Consider the following 22,212-nt stretch of genomic DNA (forward strand, 5'->3'; position numbering starts at 1 on the left):
CAGCCTAGGTGGGTTAGCCAAAGGAAATGCAGGATGCAGGGATAGGTAGGGAGATGTGTCTGGTGGGGTGCTGATCAGAGGGTCTGTGTGGACCCGTTGGGCCGAATGGCCTGTTTGCACACTGTAGGGATTCATTGATTCTATTTTCACATTTCTCATTTGTTTTGCGTTTTGCTTTCCTCTGTTTATTGTCCCCTTGTAATTCAAGTTTTATCATTTCGGAGGCCATTTCCAGTTATATTCTAGGTAACCCAATTTGAATGCTACTGGGATTTCCCTTTCCTTTCTCAAGTTTCAGCTTTTTTTAAATCTGTATTTTTGCACCATTTTTTATTCCCTTTTGGAAATGGTGATCCCAAGCCCATTGAATGAAAGTCCTTCTGTGACCAACAAATCCTGGCAGGGGACTGTAACCCAAATCTTCGATCCCCATCTTATCCTCCTGTTATGGGACTGAACCAGCATTGATGGTTCCTGTGTGCAGCAAAGTATTAAATGTATCCACCAAGGCCCCAGCAATATCCTTTCTTGTCTGTCATAGCAGCCAGTCTTTACATTTCATCAGGCCCGGGGTATTTTGGCACCAAATGCACATTAAAACATCAAATACCTTATTCTTCCAAATGTGCCCTAGTACCTCACCATTCCAACTGAAATACCCAGGCTTTTGTAATAGCCTCTCTTTGTCCTCTTGATTTCCTTGTTAAACAACCTATTACACCCTCTATAATTTTTGAGCGCCTCCCTGTTTTTAATGCTATGTACCTATCACATGCTTCCTGCGTTTTCTGTACAAAACTCTCGATGTTCCTTGCCATCCAGGGTTCCCTGGATTGGCTGCCCTTGTCCTTCACTCTCAGAGAAACATGCTGGGTCCAAATTCTCACTGTAGTACTTTTGAAAGACTGCCAGTTTCCAAAAAGTGACTTACTTGCAAGGAGCTACGCCAGCCCATGTTTGCCAGGGCATTTAATAATATTGAAGTAATGACTGCAGTGATGGTTTTCTTTATCAATAATGCAATTCCCCCACCTCTCTTACTCCCCCAACCCCCGGCCATTCTGCCTGAAACTTCTGTGGCCTGGAATGTTGAGCTGCCAGTCCTGACCTCCTTTTGGCCCCGAGAGGTTGCAACAATACCATACTCCTATGTGCTGATCAGTGCCCTTAAGTTTATTTACCCTACCATTCTGGTTCCTTGCATTAAAACCCTATGAGATTTCTATATGTTTTAATGAGATCCAGTTTGAACCTTCCCAACTTCAGTGAATTCAGGCACAGTAAACCAAACCTTTCCTTTTATGAAAAACCTGCTATCCCAGGAGTTATCCTAGTTGCCCTTCATTGCATTCCCCTGTGGGAAACAGCATTCCCTCTAAGTTGCATGGCTGCACATGTGCACAAACATTTCAAGTTTCTGCACGTGGCAGGTCCTACTGCAAAAACGTGAGGCATTCACTTCCATAAAACAGCGGTGTGTGGCAGAGTATTAGAGCATAGCCATGAAAACTACTGAATTGGTCTAAAAACCTAACTGGTTAACTGAGTGTTCAGCCATAACTAAACTGGCTAACATGTGGTTACTATCCCGTACTATTGTTTGATTATTATTTCACTCAAGACAACCAGAGTTGGACAGTAAAGATTGCACTCAGTAACATTACCCACCAAATTGAGAAAGAATAATATATAATTTACAACAGAATACTTTATAACCAGCTCATATTTCATCATTCCTATAGAAATATTATGACATCAGATAATAACTATACATACTCCAAAACCAAGGCCATTTGTTTACGAGTAGATGAGAACAAATTTGCATTCTTTTTACTTCCCTTTAATAAGGGAATGTTTCTTGAAAAGCTATCCTAATTTCAGTTACAGCACTGTAATGGACCAAAAATGAACCCTTATGTTATGAAACTGCTTCATTAAATTCCTAATTAGGTCTTGACTGGAGGATTATATTAATATATACTAATTTTCATGCACATGAATAAAGTGCTGCAGTCTGTTGGCTAGGATTCTCAAATGTATATGCAAAACAACATATTAGTAAATTTACACAAGTTATGCCTTTTTTACAGTAGTTCATAACATTCACTTACATCTGCACCGGTGTTAGTTAGCTGGTTTGGCCAGTTAGTGATGCAGAATGATATCAGCAATGTGGATCAATTCCCACACCAGCCGAGGTTACCATGAAGGCCTTTCCTTCTCAGCCTCTCCACTCGCCTGAGATATGATGACCACCACCAGCCATCCTGGTCTCTAATGAATGAGTGACCCTATGGTTCTCTGGGACTGTGGCAGCTTTACCTCTTACTAATGCTCACTGATTAACAGCAAAATAGAAGCCAGTAACCAGGCAAGTGCAACTTGATCCAAGCCCAGAGTTCTTACTCCTTTCCACTGCCAGTCCTTTAATAGACACCAATTTCTTTGTCTAAATTCTTGCGTATAGAATGTGTTACCTTTTTAAGGTGTATGTATTCCAAATATTCTATCAGTGAGACCTATAAAGTATGTGATATTTCAGTTTGAGACAGCCATGTGCTATATTACCTAGGGGTATTACAGTGATGCTGAGCTACTGCCAAAATATTAAAAGCACACTTCTTTCCTGCCCTACAAAGTTCAATGCCTTCTCTGGCAAATGGCAAAGGCGATTACATTAGTCAAGATTAAATAAAATGTTGCTTCATTATTTCTCTGTTGACCCAACAGGAGATCTCCACAACGTTAGGGATGACTTTCATTGTGGCTCTGTTGATAATCAATGAGCTCGTTTTTTTTTAATCATGCTTAAGGGCAAGTCTGTTCCGGAAAACAGCAATGCAGAACTGAAGGTGAGCTGAGGTCAGGCAGAATTAAATGGGATTTCTTTGAGGAGTTGTGATAAATTTAAAGGTATTTGCACCTTCTGCACTGCTATTTGTTACTGATTCCTTGCCAGACCTCTTCTAATGGGTTCTATGTTAAAGGAAGCTCACAAATACCTTTGCCACCAAATGTTTGTACAATCTTTTAAAGTCATAAATGCAAGGAAATCATAACTAAATGATTAACTACCATTAATAGCTATTCTGCTGCCTCACCTACACCGATAAATAATTTTGCAGTCTGTTTCCTGGCATTGTTTCCTTAGAAACACAAGAATATTGAAAACCACACTGAAATATTTCCTAAGAAATGTGTTTGCTGAAACAGCATTGAACTGACTTTGACCTTACAGGGTGCTTTGTCTATGAAAATTCTCATAATCAAGCTCACATGATAAAAAATGCCTCTGGTGCAATATCTTGGTTTTCACTCATTTAGGAGTTCTTTTATCAGCCATCTATTTGACATGATTATTTGGAGTGAAGTGGAATTGTGGTAGATGCTTGTCTCCATTTCAAATTCAATGTCAAATCTCTCCTGTCTCAACTGAAGCTGCAGATTACACCTCATCAGAGAGTGAGGAATGGCACAGAATTCAGTGCCTAGACATCCTTGTCAGAGGAAAAGGATTTAACATAGTGCACTGAACTGAACTGAACTGAACGGATAAAGTAGAGATAATAAAGTGTGAAGCTGGATGAACACAGCAGGCCAAGCAGCATCTCAGGAGCTGCTTGGCCTGCTGTGTTCATCCAGCTTCACACTTTATTATCTTGGATTCTCCAGCATCTGCAGTTCCCATTATCTCAGATAAAATAGAGAAACTGAATCCGAAGGTTCAGCATCCAGCCCCATTCCAACTTGACACTGGCTAATTATCCACTTCACTGTCTTTTTCCTACATTATCCTTGTATTCCCCATACCATTGTCATTTATTAATCTGTCAAATTTCACTTTAAAATGACTCAATGACTGAGTTTTCACAGTCCTCTGGGGTATAGAACCTTAAAGGTTCACAATCTGAGTAAAAGCATTTCTCCCCATCTTATTCCCTTTATTTTGAAATTAAGTTCTAGATTTAAAGTTCCACACTCCCCACCCATGTAAACATCCTACCTGTATTTCCCTGGTCTACCGTTTTAGGTATTTTGTAGCTTTCAATGTGATCACCTCTGATTCTTCAAAACTGGAGGATACAGTCTCAGCTTCTACCATCTTATCATCGGACAGTAGGATTTACCAGCAACTTCCATAATCGCTTGGTACATGGTTCAAGGTCTTTTTGTTCTGCTAAGATGTTGAATCCATGCTCTGTCTGCATGTTCAGCTTAATGAAAAGGATGCTGTGATACTTGTTAAAGAAAAAAACTGCACTCTTAATGCATCATTCCACATTACCAAATTCATTGAAATATGACAGGTCATTAAGCTGACTGGCTGTTTGTTGGAACTTACTGCAAGGTGTTAATGAAGGAAAAGATCCTGTACAGTTTCTATCATGGAAGGGCAAACAATTTGACTGCTAGGACCTGAAGGTTTGCATCCAAGGTTTTAAAGTATGTGGTTCCAGAAGTGGTGGAGGCTTTGGTCAAAATATTCCAGAACTCATTGGATTCCAGCAAATTGAAAATCTGCTTTAACGTAATGCCCCTGTTCAAGAGGTAAGGGAAACAGAATGTAACACAAACAGAAATTCCTGGAAAATCTCAGCAGGTGCAGCAGCATCTATGGAGAAAACTCACAGTTAACATTTCGGGTCCAGTGACCCTTCTTCAGGAACCTGTACGCCAGTTAATTCGACATCTGTTTTTAGGAAAATGCTAGAGTTCATTATTAAGAAAGAACTATCAGGATGCTTGGAAACACTGAACATAATCAGAGTTAGCATAGTTTTGTGAAAAGGAAATTGTGATTGACAAAGTTGATAGAGTCCATTGAAGATGTAACAAGCAGAGTGAATAAAGGGGAACGGGTAGACATAAGGTATTTCAATTTGAAGGAAGCAAATGATATGGCTCCACATAAAAGTTTATTGCATAAAATAGGAGCTCATTGTGTTGGGTTATGTATAAGCATAGACCTCTGTTTAACACAGGGAAGACAGAGTAGGGATTTATGGATCTTTTTCAGGTTGAAAAGATGTAACTTATTGGAGTGTAACAAGGATCAGTCTCAGTGCCTCAGTTACTGACAATATGAATGCTTGGAGGAGGGGACATAGTGTAAACTATCCAAATTTTGTGGTGATACAAAAATAGGTGAGAGGGCATGTTGTGATGAAAACTTAAAGAATCCGCCATAGGATGTAGAAAGTTTGGATAAATGGGTGAAGTTCTGGCTAACAGAGTTTCATGAAGGAAAATATGAGGGAATGTACTTTGATCAGAAGAATCAAAAGGTAGACTATTATTTAAATGGAGAAAAACTCCAAAAAACGTGCAGCACAAAGTGATTTAGGTGTTATTGTGCATTAAACACGAAGAGCTATCGTGCTGGTGCAACAAGTCATTAAGAAGGCAAGTGGATTTTGACTTGTTCCTCGGAGATTAGAGTTGAAAAATAAGGATGAGTGCATCGGATGTTAGTGAGGCTGCACTTGGAGAACAATGTACAGTTATTTGTCCCTGGATTTAAAAAAAAGGATACCTTGACATTGGATGCAATTTAAACAGGGTTCAGTAGATGGGATGAAGTGATTGACTTATCAAGAATGGCCAAAGAGATTAAGCCTTTATTTGTTAGAGTTAGAAGATCAAGGAAATGATACTGTTGAAATGTGCAAGATTCCAAGTGGGCTTGCGAGGAAGTTTTTGAGAAGATGTTTCCACCAATGGGAGAGTCTTGAAGTAGGGAACGTAGTTACAGAAACAAGATTGGAAATTGCTGGTCAAACTCAGCAGGACTGACACCATCAATGGAGAGAAAGCAGAGTCAACATTTCAGGTCCAATGACCCTTTTTCATAAACAAAAACAGAAGTTACCAGAAAAGTTCAACAAGTTTAGCAATATCTGTAAAGAAAAATCAGAGTTAACATCCTTCAGAGCCCGTACTGTGCCTTGTGGCACTTTGATAGTGGAAAAACTGAGTCTACAATGTTACTGTTCGAAGCAATGGATACTACCCTGACCAGTACTTTTTTAAAATACAAAAATGGACTTTATTCTTAAAAGAAAACCTTTATGTACATACACAGTTAACATCGTGGTTTGGCTTCCTCTATACTTATAATAAATCTATAGGCATTCCTCTGAGGGTTTGGGAAGATCCAATAACTGAATGGACCGCCGTTGTACTTTAGCAGCAAAAGTTTAGATGCTGGTCTTTCCTCACTGTGCCTTGGCGGATGCCTTTAGCGCATCCCCCACACGTAATCCTGGACCTTGGAATGTGCCAGCCTGCAGCACTCGAACAGGGTTAACTTTTTCAACTGGAAGACCAGCAAGTTTCAGGCAGACCAACAAGTGTCCTTCTCCAAGTCGATGGTGCTGCAGGTGCAGCTGATGTTTGTCTAGGTGTATGTCAAAGAAACAGACCGTAGAACATGGAGTCCTACGTCAAGGAGCTGCTCAGGATGAAGTTCACCAAAAACCACTGCATCTCTCTGCAGATTTTCTTTGCATAGTCACATTCCAAAAGAAGGTGAATGGCAGTCTTATTCCCCGCAGAGCTGCTTTGAGAGCAGATCAACCCTCTCCTTGCAGGGTCTCAAGGAGGCTACATGTTGACCACTGCCTGATGGACTTGTGGTCAAAGGTGTTTTTCTTCACAAATTTCTCCATGAGGGTCAGGTGATAGTGGATAGCCCTGACTAGTGTTGTTATCCCTCACAGAAAAAATGCAGGCTTGTCACTATGCCCTTGCTGTTTGTGGGAGTTTGCCGAGTGCAATTTGGCCAATACATTTCCAATAATAGAGAATGCACTTCAGAATTCCTTTATTGGCTGTAGTGCATTTGAGACATTCTGTGGTTGCGAAAAGCATTATCTCAATACGGATATTTCTTCTTTTTTTCCTTTTGTCTGTGAAACTGTTTGAGATTCTGAAGATATGATAAGGAATGTGATACAAAAACAAGCAACTTACACATTTGTTCAAATAACACAAAGGGATATTTACCACTGCACAAGTCTGTGTTGCAACACGGTTTTTATTCAGACTTTTCTCCTGAATGATTGCTCATTGTTAGATTAGATCGCTCTTTTCTGAAATTTCTACAGAAATGTGATATTGTCAGCAGCATGTTTGGTGCTGAAACAGTTTCAAATGGATGTCAATCATGTGCTCACCATTTCTCGAGAAATCGCATGGTTTGCTTGCCATTAGTGAATCCTTCTGACTTCCAAACCTCTGGCACCATCTTGTTATCACTAGGCCCAAGGTAGGATTGTCCAATTTGTTGTGGTTATAAGGGGAGATACCCCAAATTTTCAAGTTCCTGGTGAGAAGCGATGTAATGGAATACCTTCTTTGTTCACTATCTCTGTTAGTAGGTTACAACATGGTAATTATATCCTTTTGGATACCTTTTTCCCAGAGCAAACCTAACCAGGCTTTCATGAATTAACAAAAGAGTGTGTTTAGTATTTACAAAACATGACATATCACACATGCACATAAATGATGAATGAGAAGTGAATCCAAATAAAACTAAAAAGACATAGAAGTCAGTCTTAGAGTCACTTGTGAAGTGTAGATCGTAGAAAATTGATCATTGAGCAGTTGATTTTAAAATGTTTCCCGTTTCAGAGTGGTTGAAATTCTTCTCTCCTATTTCATTTTGAACTGGCTTCCAGCACTTGATGTCCTTTACCTGGAACGCAGAGAAGACTAATGTATGGTTCCTGTGATTCACGTGATTTTCGTAACATATCACCATTCAACCCCACACTAGTCACACCCAAGTGTCTCAGTTGATAGGCTTAGATAAGTATCCGAGTCTGTAGCGCACAGGGTTGAAAACTGCTTTTAACTAGTTTTTGTGGATTACTGTACGGAAAATAAAATTGGGGTCAATTCTCCCGTCATGTACACAGTCCGAGAGACTCATAGGAGATTACATTTCGGTTTGTAGTACATATCTTCCTTTGAATTTTTCTTGATACTTTCACATGTGACATTCCAGGGTTCCTATCCACACAGCCACTGAATGTATCTCTGGCATGTAACACCTCTTTTTAAAATTCACATGTTGCAATGAAAGGTTCAATCTAAATCCAAGAAGGAATATACTGCTTTAAAGCAAGGAGATTGTGCAAGAAGTGACCATAAGTTTAAAAATCATGATTATTGGACCAGATTGTGACTTTCCTAGAAGAGTGAGAGTAGAATAAGATGGAGTGCATGCATTTTCTGACTAAGGAAGTGAAAAATAATTGTGCAAAACTGCAGTTTTGAAATCTGTCATTGTGACCTCTGAGGAGGTTTATTTTCAAGGGATGCATTGGAAAGGTAGCTTAATAAAGAACCAGCTAAAATAGGATTCTCATGAACCGTCTCAGCAATGTCATTTTTAGGTGTTTAAGTAAGTAACTAATTTAGTGTGACTTACACAAGACTGCTGAAGTTGAGCATCTCAAGGTATTGGAAGGAACAAAGTGTTTAGCTAAAACAAAGTAGCTAATTGATGAGTATTTCTAGTTTTTATCATAAAAGTGAGGTTTTCAATTTGTGGTTAGGTCTCCAACCTTTTTTCTCTCTTTTTCTTGAAAATATCATTTTAGACATAAGATTGTCTCAACAAGTGTGTAAAGGAGATAAAATTTACAATAAAGTGTACAGAATGGGGATTCTTCAAGTGCAAAGACCAGTGACAGATGAGTGATAATTTCTGTAAAATATGATAGAGATGGCAGAGTGGATGATATGCTGTAGCTGCAATATGTAGCAACTGATAGAAAGCAAGGCAATCAACAGTGAACACACCTGTAATGAGTTTTTGCAGTGGGACCAGCTTGGGATCCAAGCTGGGATGTAAACTCTGAGTTGCGGACGTTGTGCTCTATCAATGAGCAGGAAAATTATCCAGAAAGTGATTATACTCCTTAGAAAAGGTAATTCAGATTGAGTCTGTGATCAAGGACAGAGGGAATGTTTTTAGGTCAGGGTACAGTGGGGATAAAGGGAAAGCTCTTGAGGAGCCTGTGCTCCTGCAGATATCTCATTGTTGCAGGCTGCTTGTTAGCTGTGTGGACAGAAATGGGAACTGCAGGCAGGATAAGCAAAGTAACCATGGCACGATGGTACAGGGAACTATTCAGATGGGGGGGGATAATAGGGTGGCACAATGGCTCAATGGTTAGCACTGCTGCCTCACAGTGCCAGGGACACTAGTTCGATTCCACTCTCGGGTGACTGTCTGTGTGGAGTTTGCATGTTCTCCCCATGTTTGGGTAGGTTTCCTCCAGGTGCTGTGGTTTCCTGCCAAGGTCCAAAGATGTGCAGGCTAGGTGGATTGCCAATAGTGTTTAGGGATGTGTAGATTAGGGGGATGGGTCTGAGTGGGATGCTCCAAGGGTCAGTGTGGGCTTGTTGGGCCGAAGGGCCTGTTTTCATATGGTAGGGATTCTATGAGAATAGTAATGGTAGCTAACAGTGTATTATTAGGGAGATGAATATTATTCACTGCAGCCATGAGTATGAGTCCAGAAGGCTGTGTCACCTAATTTGAGCCAGGGCTGGATAGGAACTTGGAATGAAATGGGAAGTATCCAAGTTTATCATCCACATTAGTGCAGCATTGAATGGACTGGAAAGGAGATTCTGCTGAAAGATTTTGAGCAGTTCGGGGCTGAACCAAAAATCAGAACCTCCAAGATAATCTCAGGGTTGCCACCCGTGTTACTTTTAAGCCATGCATGTGTGCAGCCACTCCAAGATTCCAAACACAGCGATCAACATTGGCACACCAATCACAGGTTTAATTTTTGGCTCTAGGATTTGCTGCTGTACATGAGCCTCAGACACCCATGAAGTCCGACAGAAAATTAATGAGGGTGCTGATTACTATCGAGCCACAGGTAAATTGGTATTGGGTAAATGAAATCAAAGAGTTACATGTGTGGCTTAAAGATTGGTGAGGAAAGATTAGGTTTCTACTCATAGAGCATTGGCATCAGTACTGGCACAGAAGACAGTGATCCTAATGGAAGAGACTTCACTTATGCTGTGCTTGGTCAAGGATTCTGGAGAATTGAATAAATAGTGCTGTAGAGAGGGCTTTAAACTAATTTGAGGAGAAGGTCCAGGAAGGGAATACAGTGGTTTCCTAAACAAAAGGCTATGTTGTTAAATGGGTAAAACATTAAAGTTAATGGTTCTTTACTCGAGGAAGTGTAGTCTTCAGAGCAAAGTAAATGAATTAATGGCACATATGTAGATTAATGTGCATGAACTTAAAAACACTGTGGAAACCTAGTTACAAGGAGGTCAAAGTTGAAGACTAAATATTCAAGGGTCAAAATCTTTTTAAAGGACAGGCTGGAGGGAGAGATGATAGGGTCACTTCATTACTTAATATGAGATGGAATAAGTTCAGTAGCAAGAAATGATCTAGGACCAAATGATGTAGAAATTATGGGTGGAGAAAAGAAATAACAAGGACAAGGATGTCTTGGTGAGTGTTCTATAAGTCTCTTAACGGAACATTACAGAACACAGGATATTTCATGACAAAATGAGGGCATGTAAAAAATACAGTGCACTCATCATGGGTGAATTTAATCTTCTTATAGATTGAGAAAATCAAATTAGCAAAGGTAGTAATGGGTTGGAATTCATAGATTATGTTTTGGAAAATTTTCTGGATCCAGCCAGAGATGAAGCTGTGTAATGAAGCAGATTTAAAAATGATCCCATCAGAACACAAGAACCTTAGGGAACAATGACCATATCGTGGTAGAATTTGGCAGTCAGTTTGAGAGGGAGAAATTTGGGTCAGAAACAGCTGTGCACAGCTTGTATGAGTGCAATCACATAGTAATGAGGGCTAAATTGGCTGCAGTGCACTGGGAAATGGGTTCAGCAGAAAATACAGTGAGGAACCTGTCAGTCTCCTCTCTACCTATTTTCTCATCAATCCATCTTCTATCCACTTCCCCCATGTCAGAAGAAGGGTCTACACCTAAAATATCAGCTTTCCTGCTCCTCTGATGCTGCTTGGCCTGCTGTGTTCATCCAACTCTACACCTTGTTATCTCAGATTCTCCAACATCTTCAGTTCCTACTATCTCAGTATTCCATCACATCCCTGACTTGTGTCTAATAGATGGTGCACAGACTTTGGGAGTCAGGAGGTGAGTTACTTGCTGCAGTATTTCTAGCCTCTGACCTGGTCTTGTAGCTACTGTGCTTATGTGGCAAGTCCAGTTGGATTTCTGGTCAATAGTAACTCCAGGATGTTGATAGTGGAGGATTCAGTGATGTTAACACCATTAAATGTCAAGGGTGGTGATTAGATTGTCTCTTGGTGGAGATGGTAGTTGCCTGTCATTTGTGTGATGCAAATATTACTTGCCACTTTTCAGCCCAGGTCTTTATATTGTCCAGATCTTGTTACATTTAAGCATGAACTGCTTCAGTATTTGAGGAGTTACGATGGTGCAATAATCAGCAAAAGCAGATGATGGAGGGAAGGCCATTGGTGAAGCAGCTGAAGATGGTTAGGCTGATGACATGTCCCTGAGGATGCCCCGGAGCTGAGATGACTGACCTCCAACAACCAGAACCATCTTCCTATGTGCCATTTATGATTCTAACCAGCAGAGTTTGCCCCCTGACCTTCATCAACTCCAGTTTTATTAGCCTCCTTGATGCCTCATCTGGCTGAATAAGATCTTGATGTCAAAGATTGTCAATATCATCTCACCTCTGGAATTCAGCTCTTTTGTCCATATTTGAACCAAGGCTGTAATGAGGTCAGAAGCTGACTGACCTTGGCAGAACCGAAACTGAGCAGATGCTGCTTGATAACACTGCTGATAACACCTTTGATCACTTAACTGATGATCGAGAGTAGACTGATGGGCCCGGTAATTGACCAGGTTGGATTTGTCCTGCTTTTTGTATATAGGACATATCTGGGCAATTTTCCATATTGTCAGTGTTGTAACTGTATTGGAACAGCTTGGCTAGGGGAGCAGCAAGTTCTAGAGCACAAGTCTTCAGTACTTTACTGGAATTATGTCAGGGCGCATAACCTCGGCAGCATCCATTACCTTGAACTTGACCTGCGAGACTGCCCATGGCTAACTCCCTGTTGTGTAATTAGATGATCCCCTTGCCTGACTGTGACCGTATCCCTTGACCATGCCATCCTGTTTTCTGTGCCCAAGTCTAAGTCTGTTTTCATAAACAGTGAGTGATTTTAGTTTGCTTCAGTATGGATTCAGTTTGGTGAAGTGGCTTGGGAGGGTATACAAGCAGACAAAAATGATTGCAGGAGTTGATAATCTCATCTATCAAGTCTTCTCCACCTAATCAAAATGCCTACTGCAACATTATTGAATAATCCCTATTTGTCAACTGTTCAACTCTTAGAATTGAGAAAATAATAGGCAAATCCCTGTGTGAATTAAGGAGGGAATAATCTGGAAAATCCATCTCCAACTTTACTAGTTAAGTGAAACGAATGCAAGATGTCGCACCGATTTACTTAAGTGTATAAAGGACAAAGAGGATTCAGCATTTTTCAGATCTGGCATATATCAATTCTAACTACTAACAATTTTTGCTATATTTATTCACCCAAAACTTTGTTTCCTACCTTTTAAGTAACTTTTTTTATGCTTATTGCTTCATTTCCACAAAGCACAGACCTGAATTTTTCAAAGAAACCTGATTGGAGATATCAAATGCCTTTTGAAATTCCATGTAACTAACAACTACTGCATGTGAAATTTGTCTGTTAATGACAAAAATGTAAAGTGAAACAATGCAGCATGTAACTTAAACAACTCACCAGGTAAAATCATTTTTTAACTGAATACATTAGATTTAAATTCCCCTTTTCCTTGATGGGAAAAAATAAGTCAACGGTAACAATATAGCCTCTTAAAAGAGACAACCAGTCAATTACTGTACACTGGTACTTCGCCTACTGGGAGATCTGTATGTCATATGGTACATGTGCCTTCGTGGAGTCATGGGAATATTATGTTTCATAAACTAGGAACAACATAGATTGATGATGTGCATAAATAGCTTTAATGTTCAACATTGGAAAGAGGTATCTGTAAAATTTCCACAATTAAATGAGACAAAAATGGAAAATGTTATGGGGTAAGAGATGTAGGATTCCAAGGCTGCACAGATTTATTGCAATGAATCTGGTGTGCAATGCCTTGCATTGTTAAAACTCACCTGTTTGTCTTCTACATATCTGTTGAAGAAAACTCAACATCCAACATTGATTAAATTGAGCAATTCCAAATACACATTGCCCCTAGTTGCAACATTACAAATTGTAATTACAGCATTTGTTCCTTACTGTGACTTTCTGTATAGACTCAGGTGTCTTTTAATGTGCACTTAAAGAGCAATCAATCAACTTAATTGAGTAGAGGAAGTGCTTTGATCTGCCCTCGTGGATTCCATATAACAGTGTAAATTGACAATGTGTTTGTTTTATCAGTTAGCTAAAATAATTCATGCCTAATACTATAATCATGAATAGATAGAACTCTTGCTCAAGCAAGTATGCTTTAATTGCCTTCAATAGTTATGTAATAATTGCCTTAATTTGCATCTTTTGAAGTTTGTTTTAGATATTATGCAAACCAAAAGATGGAGAAGGGGTTATAAATAAGCAGTAATAGTCTGCTGTTTTTCGACTTGTATACACTTGCTTCATTATGAAATGCCCATTACGGAGATTCATGTTTCATAATCTAATCGTCAAAAAGAGTGCAAATTTCAATCTATCCTTGCAAATTAACATTCAATCTCCAAACACCCTAGCCTTATCAAAGTAGTCAACTGTCACTTCAAAACTCCTTATGTTCCCCACAACAAAATTTTTGAATCTCTCTAATCAGGCTCCTCCAACAATCTGTAAACAACTGTAACCAAAGTGACATTGTTTTATTCTTTCATGGATGCAAGGTTTTCTGGTGATTCATCTGGTTATTCATTTCCCGTTTCTAATTGTTCTTGAGAAGGTGATGGCAAGCAACCTTCTTGAACCATTTAGTACTAACACACAAAGAGTGCTGTAAGGAAAGAAGTCCAGAAATTTGTGACAATGAGCAAATGGCAATTTTGTTACTGTCTAAGAAGGTGTGAGACTTGTTGGAGAACAAACAGGTGACTCCTGACCTCATGAAGCCCCATAGCAACAAGCCAAACATGAGCAGGGAGACCTCCTGCTGACTACCACATACTGCCCTGCCCTCAGCTGATGAATCAGTACTCCTCTGTGTTAAACAAGATTGTACTCTGGAGAGGGAATTTCAGTGTCTGCCACCAAGAGTGGCTTGGCAGCAGCACAGTTGGTCAAGCTCTAAAGGACATAGCAGTCAGACTGTGTCTGTGGCAGGTGGTGAGGGGACCAACAAGAGGGAAAAAAATCAAACCAGAAGCTGGAAATCAGAAACATAAACCGAAATTGCTGGAGAAACTCAGCAGGTCTGGCAACATCTATGGAGAGAAAGCAGAGTTTACGTTTTGGTCCGATAAAAGGAAAAACATACTTGGTTCCAAGTTCACAAATCTGCCACAGACGTATCTGTCCATGACATGATCGGTAATGACTTGTAAAGTCATAGAGGTATACAGCACAGAAACAGGCTGTTCGGCCCAACTCTTCCATGCCGACCAGTTTTCCTCAACTAAACAAGTCCCATTTGCCTGCATTTGTCTCATATTCCTCTCAACTGTTCCTATCCATGTGTCTGTCCAAATGTCTTTAAAATGATGTAATTATACTCACCTTTACTACTTCCTCAGGCTGCTCGCTCTATACATGCCCCACCCTTTTTGTGTGAAGAAGTTGCCCCTCAGGTCCAATTTAAACCTTTTGCCCTCTCACTTTAAACCTTCTAGTCTTGGTCAATCTTTTTTGCATTCTTTCCAGTTTAATAACATGGTTCCTGTAGCAGGTTGACGAAAATTGTACACAGTACTCCAAATGTGACCTTACCAATGTCTTGTACACTTGTAACATAACATCCCAACTTCTGTACTCGATGCACTGACGCATGAAGGCAAGCTTGTTCACTACCTTGTCTACCTGTGACACCACTTTCAAGGAACTATATACTGAACCCCGTAGGTCTCTCTGTTTGATAGTTCTCCCCAGGGCCTTACCATTAACTGTGTAACCCTGGTTTGTCTTATCAAAATACAACACCTCATATTTACCTGAATTAAACTCTTTTAGCCATTCATCACTCTTCTGGCTCAGTTGATCAAGATCTTGTTGTACTCTTTGATAACTTTCTTCACTGTCAGCTAAACCACCAATTTGGTGTCTTCCACAAACTTACTAACCATGCCTCCCATATTTTCATCCAACTTGTTTATATAAACGATGAACGACATTTATATGCTATTGCTGTAAATGCTATTTACTAGCCTTTGTAAAAGATACCAACATTTTTGCAACAGCAAATGTTAAACTAACTGACCTGTAACAAACTGATTTTTGTCTCATTGCCTTTTTAAATAAACCTGCTTCCAGTGCCAAAGAAGTCAGGAGTGTGATAGAATAGTGTGATAACAGTGTGATAGAACATTTCCTACTTGCCTGGCTGAGTTTAGCTCCATCAACACTCAAGGAGCTTGTCACTCAGGCAAAGCAGCTCATTTGATTAGCAGCCCATCCACTACCTTCCACATTCACTTCTTTCATCTGCTTGTAAGCGCTATTTTCAATTGTAAAGGTAACATGGGTGGATCTGGCTATTTAATGGAGATGGATCAAGTGGATCAAGTGCCAGTCAAGGAATATTTTCATAGGATCATAAGTTTTGGATTAGCTAAAGGAAAGAACATAGTTCAATCTGGAATTAAAGTTGAGGGCATAATTTGAAGTGAAGAAAACCTTCCATAGATATTATAAATAGTGATAAAAGGGTAATGATGACAGGATGGTGGCAGGGATGGAAGAATGAATTGGTGAACAGAAACAGAATTGATGCATCGAAGCAAAAGTGTATGGCTCACAGACTAAACAACTACTTTACATTTGCCACTTACCACAGTCATTGTGAAGAAGGTGTTGTTTAAGATACTGGATAGATTCAAAATTGATAAATAGAATTTATTAGAAAGGCGGCTGTATTGAAAGTTATTAACTCACTAAGACTGATGGATGCTGAGGGAAGTAAGCATCAAAATCTCAGGCTCTGGCCATAATCTTTGAATCCACCTTTGGATACAGAGGCAGGGAGACTGCGGCCAGCGGATTGGAGAACTGCACATTTTCTTCACGGAATTTGTGTAAAAACGGTAGTCCCAGCATCTACAGTTTGTTTAAACTTGCAAGTGGGAAAACATTAAGCGATGATAATATGACATAAAATTAACAGTTGCTTTGATCTTGCTAATGGCGAATTGTATTAAGTAACTTGATTGGGTTCTTTGATAATGTAACAGAAACGATTTTTGGGAGTAATGGAGTTGATATATTGACTTCCAAAAGCAGTTTAATATGTTACAATGCGATAGACTTGTCAGCAATGTCAAAGCCATGGAATAGAAGCTCAAATCATAGAACAAATACAATATTAATTAAGTGAGAGGTGTGAATGATTGATATTCCGGTATGGGAAAGGTATAAAATGGGGTTCCCTGGAGCTCTTTACAAGAGCCACTGCTTTTCTTGATGTTCAAAAGTGAACTAGAAATGGGTGTGAGGGCAAAATTTCAAAATTTTGAGGCTGTGCTGCATTTTGAGAGGTGTTTTGGGTGGGATGTAAAACCAGGTATTTTTCTATTTTCATAGTAAGCAAAAGGCTCGTGGCACTAATTGAAGGAGAATCATGAATTTTTCTAACACCATCCATATAAATTAGCTTATCTTTCATCTTGTTTATTCTCTGAGATTTGTTTGGCAGTTGTATTTACCTACATCATAAAGGACTGCACTTGAGAATGAGTTCTCTGATGGTAAAGCTTTTCGTGATACCCTGAACAAGTGGTGCAGTTGTACACAAATGCACACTCTTTCCAAATTAGCTTTGGTTTCTGTACTCTGTTAATTTCATGGGGACAGACAGCAAACAGGTGGAGCTATCTTCATTGATCCCAGAAGAATCCCGCATGGGTCAACTTGCGCAGTCCACATAGCTCAAAGCAGCCCTCTAAATATTTTATTCAAAATCTTTTCCAGGAATCTTATAGTTCAGCGAGTAACTTGCCTGCCTTTGAGTTAGAAGCTGTTGGTTCAAACCCCACATCAGGAGTTAGTAGCCAAGGAAGTGGCAATCATGACACTGCCAAACAGGTTGAAGTGTCAACTTGTATATTATTTCATTATGTGCCAATAGCAGGTATTAAGAGTAGTAATGATTCCGAGCCATCCACATGGACGAAAGAAATTGGAGCTTTCACCATCACCAGATTCGCATCTGTTTCTCCAGGCTACATAAAGCATATAAAAGTGCACATTGCCACAGCAATTCAGTATCCTTAAGTGACCCGTTGCTTTAGTTGACTGGACAGCCAATGTGATTTGAGCAGCATGAGGTTAGATTCCTGTTCCAGCTAGACTTGCCTCCTTGCCCAAGTTATAAAGGATAACGTGGCTCTATGAGACAACCTACACTAGGGCAGAGAGCTCAAGAAGAAGAAATGTTTTCTCCTCAAGAATCCAGTGTTAAGACTTGAAGCATGTGACACATCTGGCAATTAGATAACATTGGGTTTTCCTCTGTGACAATTATAATGTGTCAACCTTACTCAATTATTTTCAGGAAAACACAGACCACAACTACTATACATCAAGAATGTATGGGCCGTCTGATCCAGAAACCAGGGAACTATGGGTGAACATGGATCAAATGGAAAAAGACAAAGTGAAGATTCATGGGATCCTATCTAACACCCACCGGCAAGCTGCGGTAAGTGTCATGTAACTATTATTATAGTCAAATAAAGTACATTTTTCAAATAGCTAGATAAATTTAGATGATTGACTTTGAGTAAGTCATCACATTATTTTGCTACATTTCTTCAGTAAATGCAAATTTTCTTCTTTCAAATCATATTCAAATGCATTTATCACTAATGTACTATTACTGTAGAAAGGCACCACAATGCATTTAAATAAAAAAAAAATGAACTCATAGTTAGAGCGGGTAACATAAAGTGAAAGGTGAAGGATTTTAAAGTGGAGAGAGACGTAGAACGATGCAAGAATCTGTGAATAAAATTCCCAAGCGCCCAGCCCTGATAGCTCTGGTAGAGCAGAGGGAGCAACTCCACTGTTTAGACTGAAAAGAAAATGAAGAGCTGCTGATGCTGGAAATCAGAATCAAAAACAGAAATTGCTAGAGAAACTCAGCAGGTCTGGCAGTATCTGTAAGAGACAAAACAGGGTTACTGTTTCGGTTTCCAAAACTGAAGCTCTGAAAAAGGGCCACTGGATTTGAAAAGTTAACTTTGCTTTGTCACCACAGATGCTGCCAGACGTGTTGAGCTTTTCCAGCTATTTCTGTTCAGAATGAAATGTTTTATCATGAAGGTTTCAATCCTTTTAATAAAGACGTTTTAGTCTTGTACAAATATGTAATAATTCTCACCTTCAGTCAGCTGAAAAACCTCTGGCAACAGGGCTGTTTCAATTTCTTTAACTAATCATTATTATGAAATGGTGTAAATGAATTTTAATGATTTATGTCTCTTAAAAAATATTATAAATACTTATTTTATTGACAAACTAATTTGATTGCTTCATGCAGAGGGTAAATTTGTCCTTCCACTTCCCATTTTATGGACATTTCCTGACCGAGATTACTGTGGCGACTGGTGGTAAGTCCCTCTTGAATGTTAACTGTGTTTTTCTGTTGATAAATTAATAATATAAGCAACAACAACTCATTCACTCCTGCCTTCTCACACGTTGATCAAATGCCCCTAATTTTTGTTGGATCAACATAGATAATGAGAATGCATTGATCCTGAGGATTTACTTTAGAGGTGAATTTCCTCGAGTCTTCTCTCACTGAACGGCCATGACCATATCCCCTCCCCTTTCTGGGAGGTTTCTGTCCTTCTTAAACTTAGCTTGGAATGAATTCATTGCAATATGACAAGTGTATCCACTTATGTATGTGAACAATGCCAAACCATCAGCAAAGTTACAACAGTACAGTGAGCAGGTTCCAAGGAAATGCAGCCTCATAGAAATCCTGTTGGCCTTTGGATATATTAGACTGCTGTACTAAATTCAAATCAGGTGTCTGAGCTGGAAACCTTCTGATGCATCGGCCATCCACCTCCACATGAAACCCTGCTCCAACGCTCTCAGAAATGCTCAAAATGTGTGTTCCAAAACAATGCACATGCAAATTCAACTTTTGAATATTTTGACTGCTGTAGTTAATTTTTTTTGCTTTTAGGATGTTGTTGTTGTTTGTCAATACTTTAAACATTTCGAAAAAAGTATGAATCTGGGTTTCAGTAGTTTGGTTGACTGTAAATAAACTGTCTAAGGTTCTCGAGTAGATTTATAGCTCGGGTTGAGGATGATGTGGTTGATTCGCTCGCTGAGCTGGTTCGTTAGTTTGCAGACGTTTCATTACCCTGCTGGGCACCATCATCAGTGCAGTCTCCGATGAAGCACTGCTGTGACACTGCAACTGGGTAATAAAATAACCAACGCAGTCATGGAACTGAAACAGACTGGACAAACCAACAAAGCAGACTACCTAAAATTGAAACCTGAAGGGACAATCACCGCCCCCCCCGACTCTACGGCCTCCCAAAGGTACACAAACGGGAACTGTCCCTCAGACCCATAGCCTCCCTGACAGGCACACCAACACATAGGCTAGCCAAGGAATTACAATGAAGATTAAAGCACTTCGTTAGCAAGTCTAACCACTCAATCCATTCAGCCCAGGATTCCTCAATTCTCCCAAAGACATCAGAATAGACGAGAACGAAACCTTGGTGTCTTGTAACATTACTGCCCTACTCACTTCGATTGACATACCACTGGCAAGAGAAACACTAGCAACACCACTGAAAGAACAAGGCCCGAGTGACACCACCTCCACAGAGAACATGCTGAAGTTACTGGGCCTATACCTCATGACTCACTTTACCTTTAATGGCCAAATCTATGAACAAATCAATGGGACGTCTACGGGGTCACCCATCTCTGGACTAATAGCTGAAGTGGTGATGCATAGACTTGAAAGTATGGCTGTTCCGCAGATCCAGCTGGAAACAATGGATCTGATATGCGGATGACACTTCCGTCATCATCAAGCGGACTAAACTAGAGGAAACGCACCAACTCTCACCGGCATCTAATTCACCAGGGAAGAAGAAAAGAATGAACTCCCCTTCGTGGATGTCATGGTAGAACGCAAGGCCAACAGGGAATTTCTGACAGAAAGGCCACGGACACTGTTCAAGCCCTGAATTTCAACAGCAACAACCCCAACACCCACAAACAAAGTTGCGTAAAAACACTATTTAAATGAGCGACAACACAGCGCAGCAACCCAGAACTATGCCAAAACGAAGAAGAATACCTCTACCAAGTATTTAAGGACAACAGGTACCTGAACAGTTGAGTCCAAGGATGCCTATCACACAAATAACTGCGGGAAGATACAGTATGCCCTGACACACTCATCACGTTGCCATACATCAAGAATGCATCTGAACTGACCACAAGACTCCTACGACCATTAGGCATCAGAATGGCTCAAAAACCTACATCAACCCTGTGTCACCATGGACAGAACCAACATGATATACAAGATTCCATTCAAGGACTGCGACAAACATTATGTTGGACAGACAGGAAGAAAACTGGCCACGAGGTTTCATGAACACCAACCAGCAACAAAAAGACACGACCAGTACTCTCACGTCTGCGTCCACACGGATAAGGAGAACCACCAGCTCGATTGGGACAACATCAGGATCCTAGGACAGGCCAAACAGACAGGCACGGGAATTTCTAGAAGGCTGGCTCTCCACCAGTAAGGCCATCAATAAACATATAGACTTAGACCCTACATATATAGCAGTGCAAAGTAAAACCGGAAATGAGGTGATCAATTCCAATGGCCCCCAGGGTTTAAATACCAGGCGGGACAACAGCCCACAATCAGAGGCTGATGTTATTCTGCAAACTAACAAACCAGCTCGGTGAGCGAACCAACCACGGTAAATGAACCGATGATATCGTGGGATGAATATACTTGGTATTTTTGGAAGATATTTTATAACTTATATTGGTACATAATTTATAGCATTTAATACCAATTTTCTCATCACTTATTTTTCCGTTACTAAATATGCTGAGAGTTCCACATGTGGGGCACCCTTCTTGTTCTCTGATTAGCTTTGAAGACCTTCGAAGTTGAAAGGGTATTTAACTTCAGGAGTGAGGCCTGAAGAGAATGAAATGGACAGGACAGTTAGTTCTTTAATACCCAGTAGACATTTTACAGCCATTGTCAATAGGTAAACTGTCTCTGAAGATGTTAGCTCTCCTTAGTTAACAAGTAACCTCATTGGGTTTTTGGAGAAGGTGACCAAGCATGTGGATGAGGGTAGGGCAGTTGACGTGGTGTACATGGACTTCAGTAAAGCCTTTGATAATGTTCCACATGGTAGGCTATTGGAGAAAATACAGCGGCAAGGGATTGAGGGAGATTTAGCAGTTTGGATTAGAAACTGGCTTTCTGTAAGAAGGCAATGAGTGGTGGTTGATGGAAAATATTCAGCGTGGAGTTCTGTTACTAGTGGTGTGCCTCAAGGATCAGTTTTGGGACCACTGCTGTTTGTCATTTTTATAAATGACTTGGACGCAGGCATCGGTGGATGGGTTAGTAAGTTTGCAGATGACACTAAAGTTGGTGGAGTGATGGACAGTGTGAGAGAATGTTGCAGGTTGCAGGGAGACTTGGATAAAATGCAGAATTGGGCTGAAAGTTGGCAAATGGAGTTCAATGCGGATAAATATGAGGTGATTCACTTTGGGAAGAATAATAGGAAGGCAGAATACTGGGTCAATGGAAAGATTCTTGGTAGTGTGGATGTGCAGAGGGATCTTGATGTTCATGTACATAGATCCCTGAAAGTTGCCACCCAGGTTGATAGTGCTGTTAAGAAGGCTTACAGCGTGTTAGGTTTTATTGGTAG

At 40.1% G+C, this 22,212-nt stretch overlaps 1 protein-coding gene across 4 annotated transcripts in view; it reads left to right on the forward strand.

Annotated features, from left to right (window-relative positions):
• plxdc2b (plexin domain containing 2b) overlaps nt 1-22,212 on the forward strand; it is a 351,187-nt gene that overhangs the window by 157,743 nt on the left and 171,232 nt on the right. For all 4 annotated transcript variants that reach the window (XM_059638778.1, XM_048551267.2, XM_048551286.2 and 1 more), the window contains exons 3-4: nt 17,799-17,945; nt 18,786-18,855. In XM_059638778.1, coding sequence (XP_059494761.1) covers nt 17,799-17,945; nt 18,786-18,855 — 217 coding nt within the window. The remainder of the gene's footprint in view (nt 1-17,798; nt 17,946-18,785; nt 18,856-22,212) is intronic.

Source organism: Stegostoma tigrinum, chromosome 2 (assembly GCF_030684315.1).
Source record: "Stegostoma tigrinum isolate sSteTig4 chromosome 2, sSteTig4.hap1, whole genome shotgun sequence".
Lineage (NCBI taxonomy): Eukaryota > Metazoa > Chordata > Chondrichthyes > Orectolobiformes > Stegostomatidae > Stegostoma > Stegostoma tigrinum.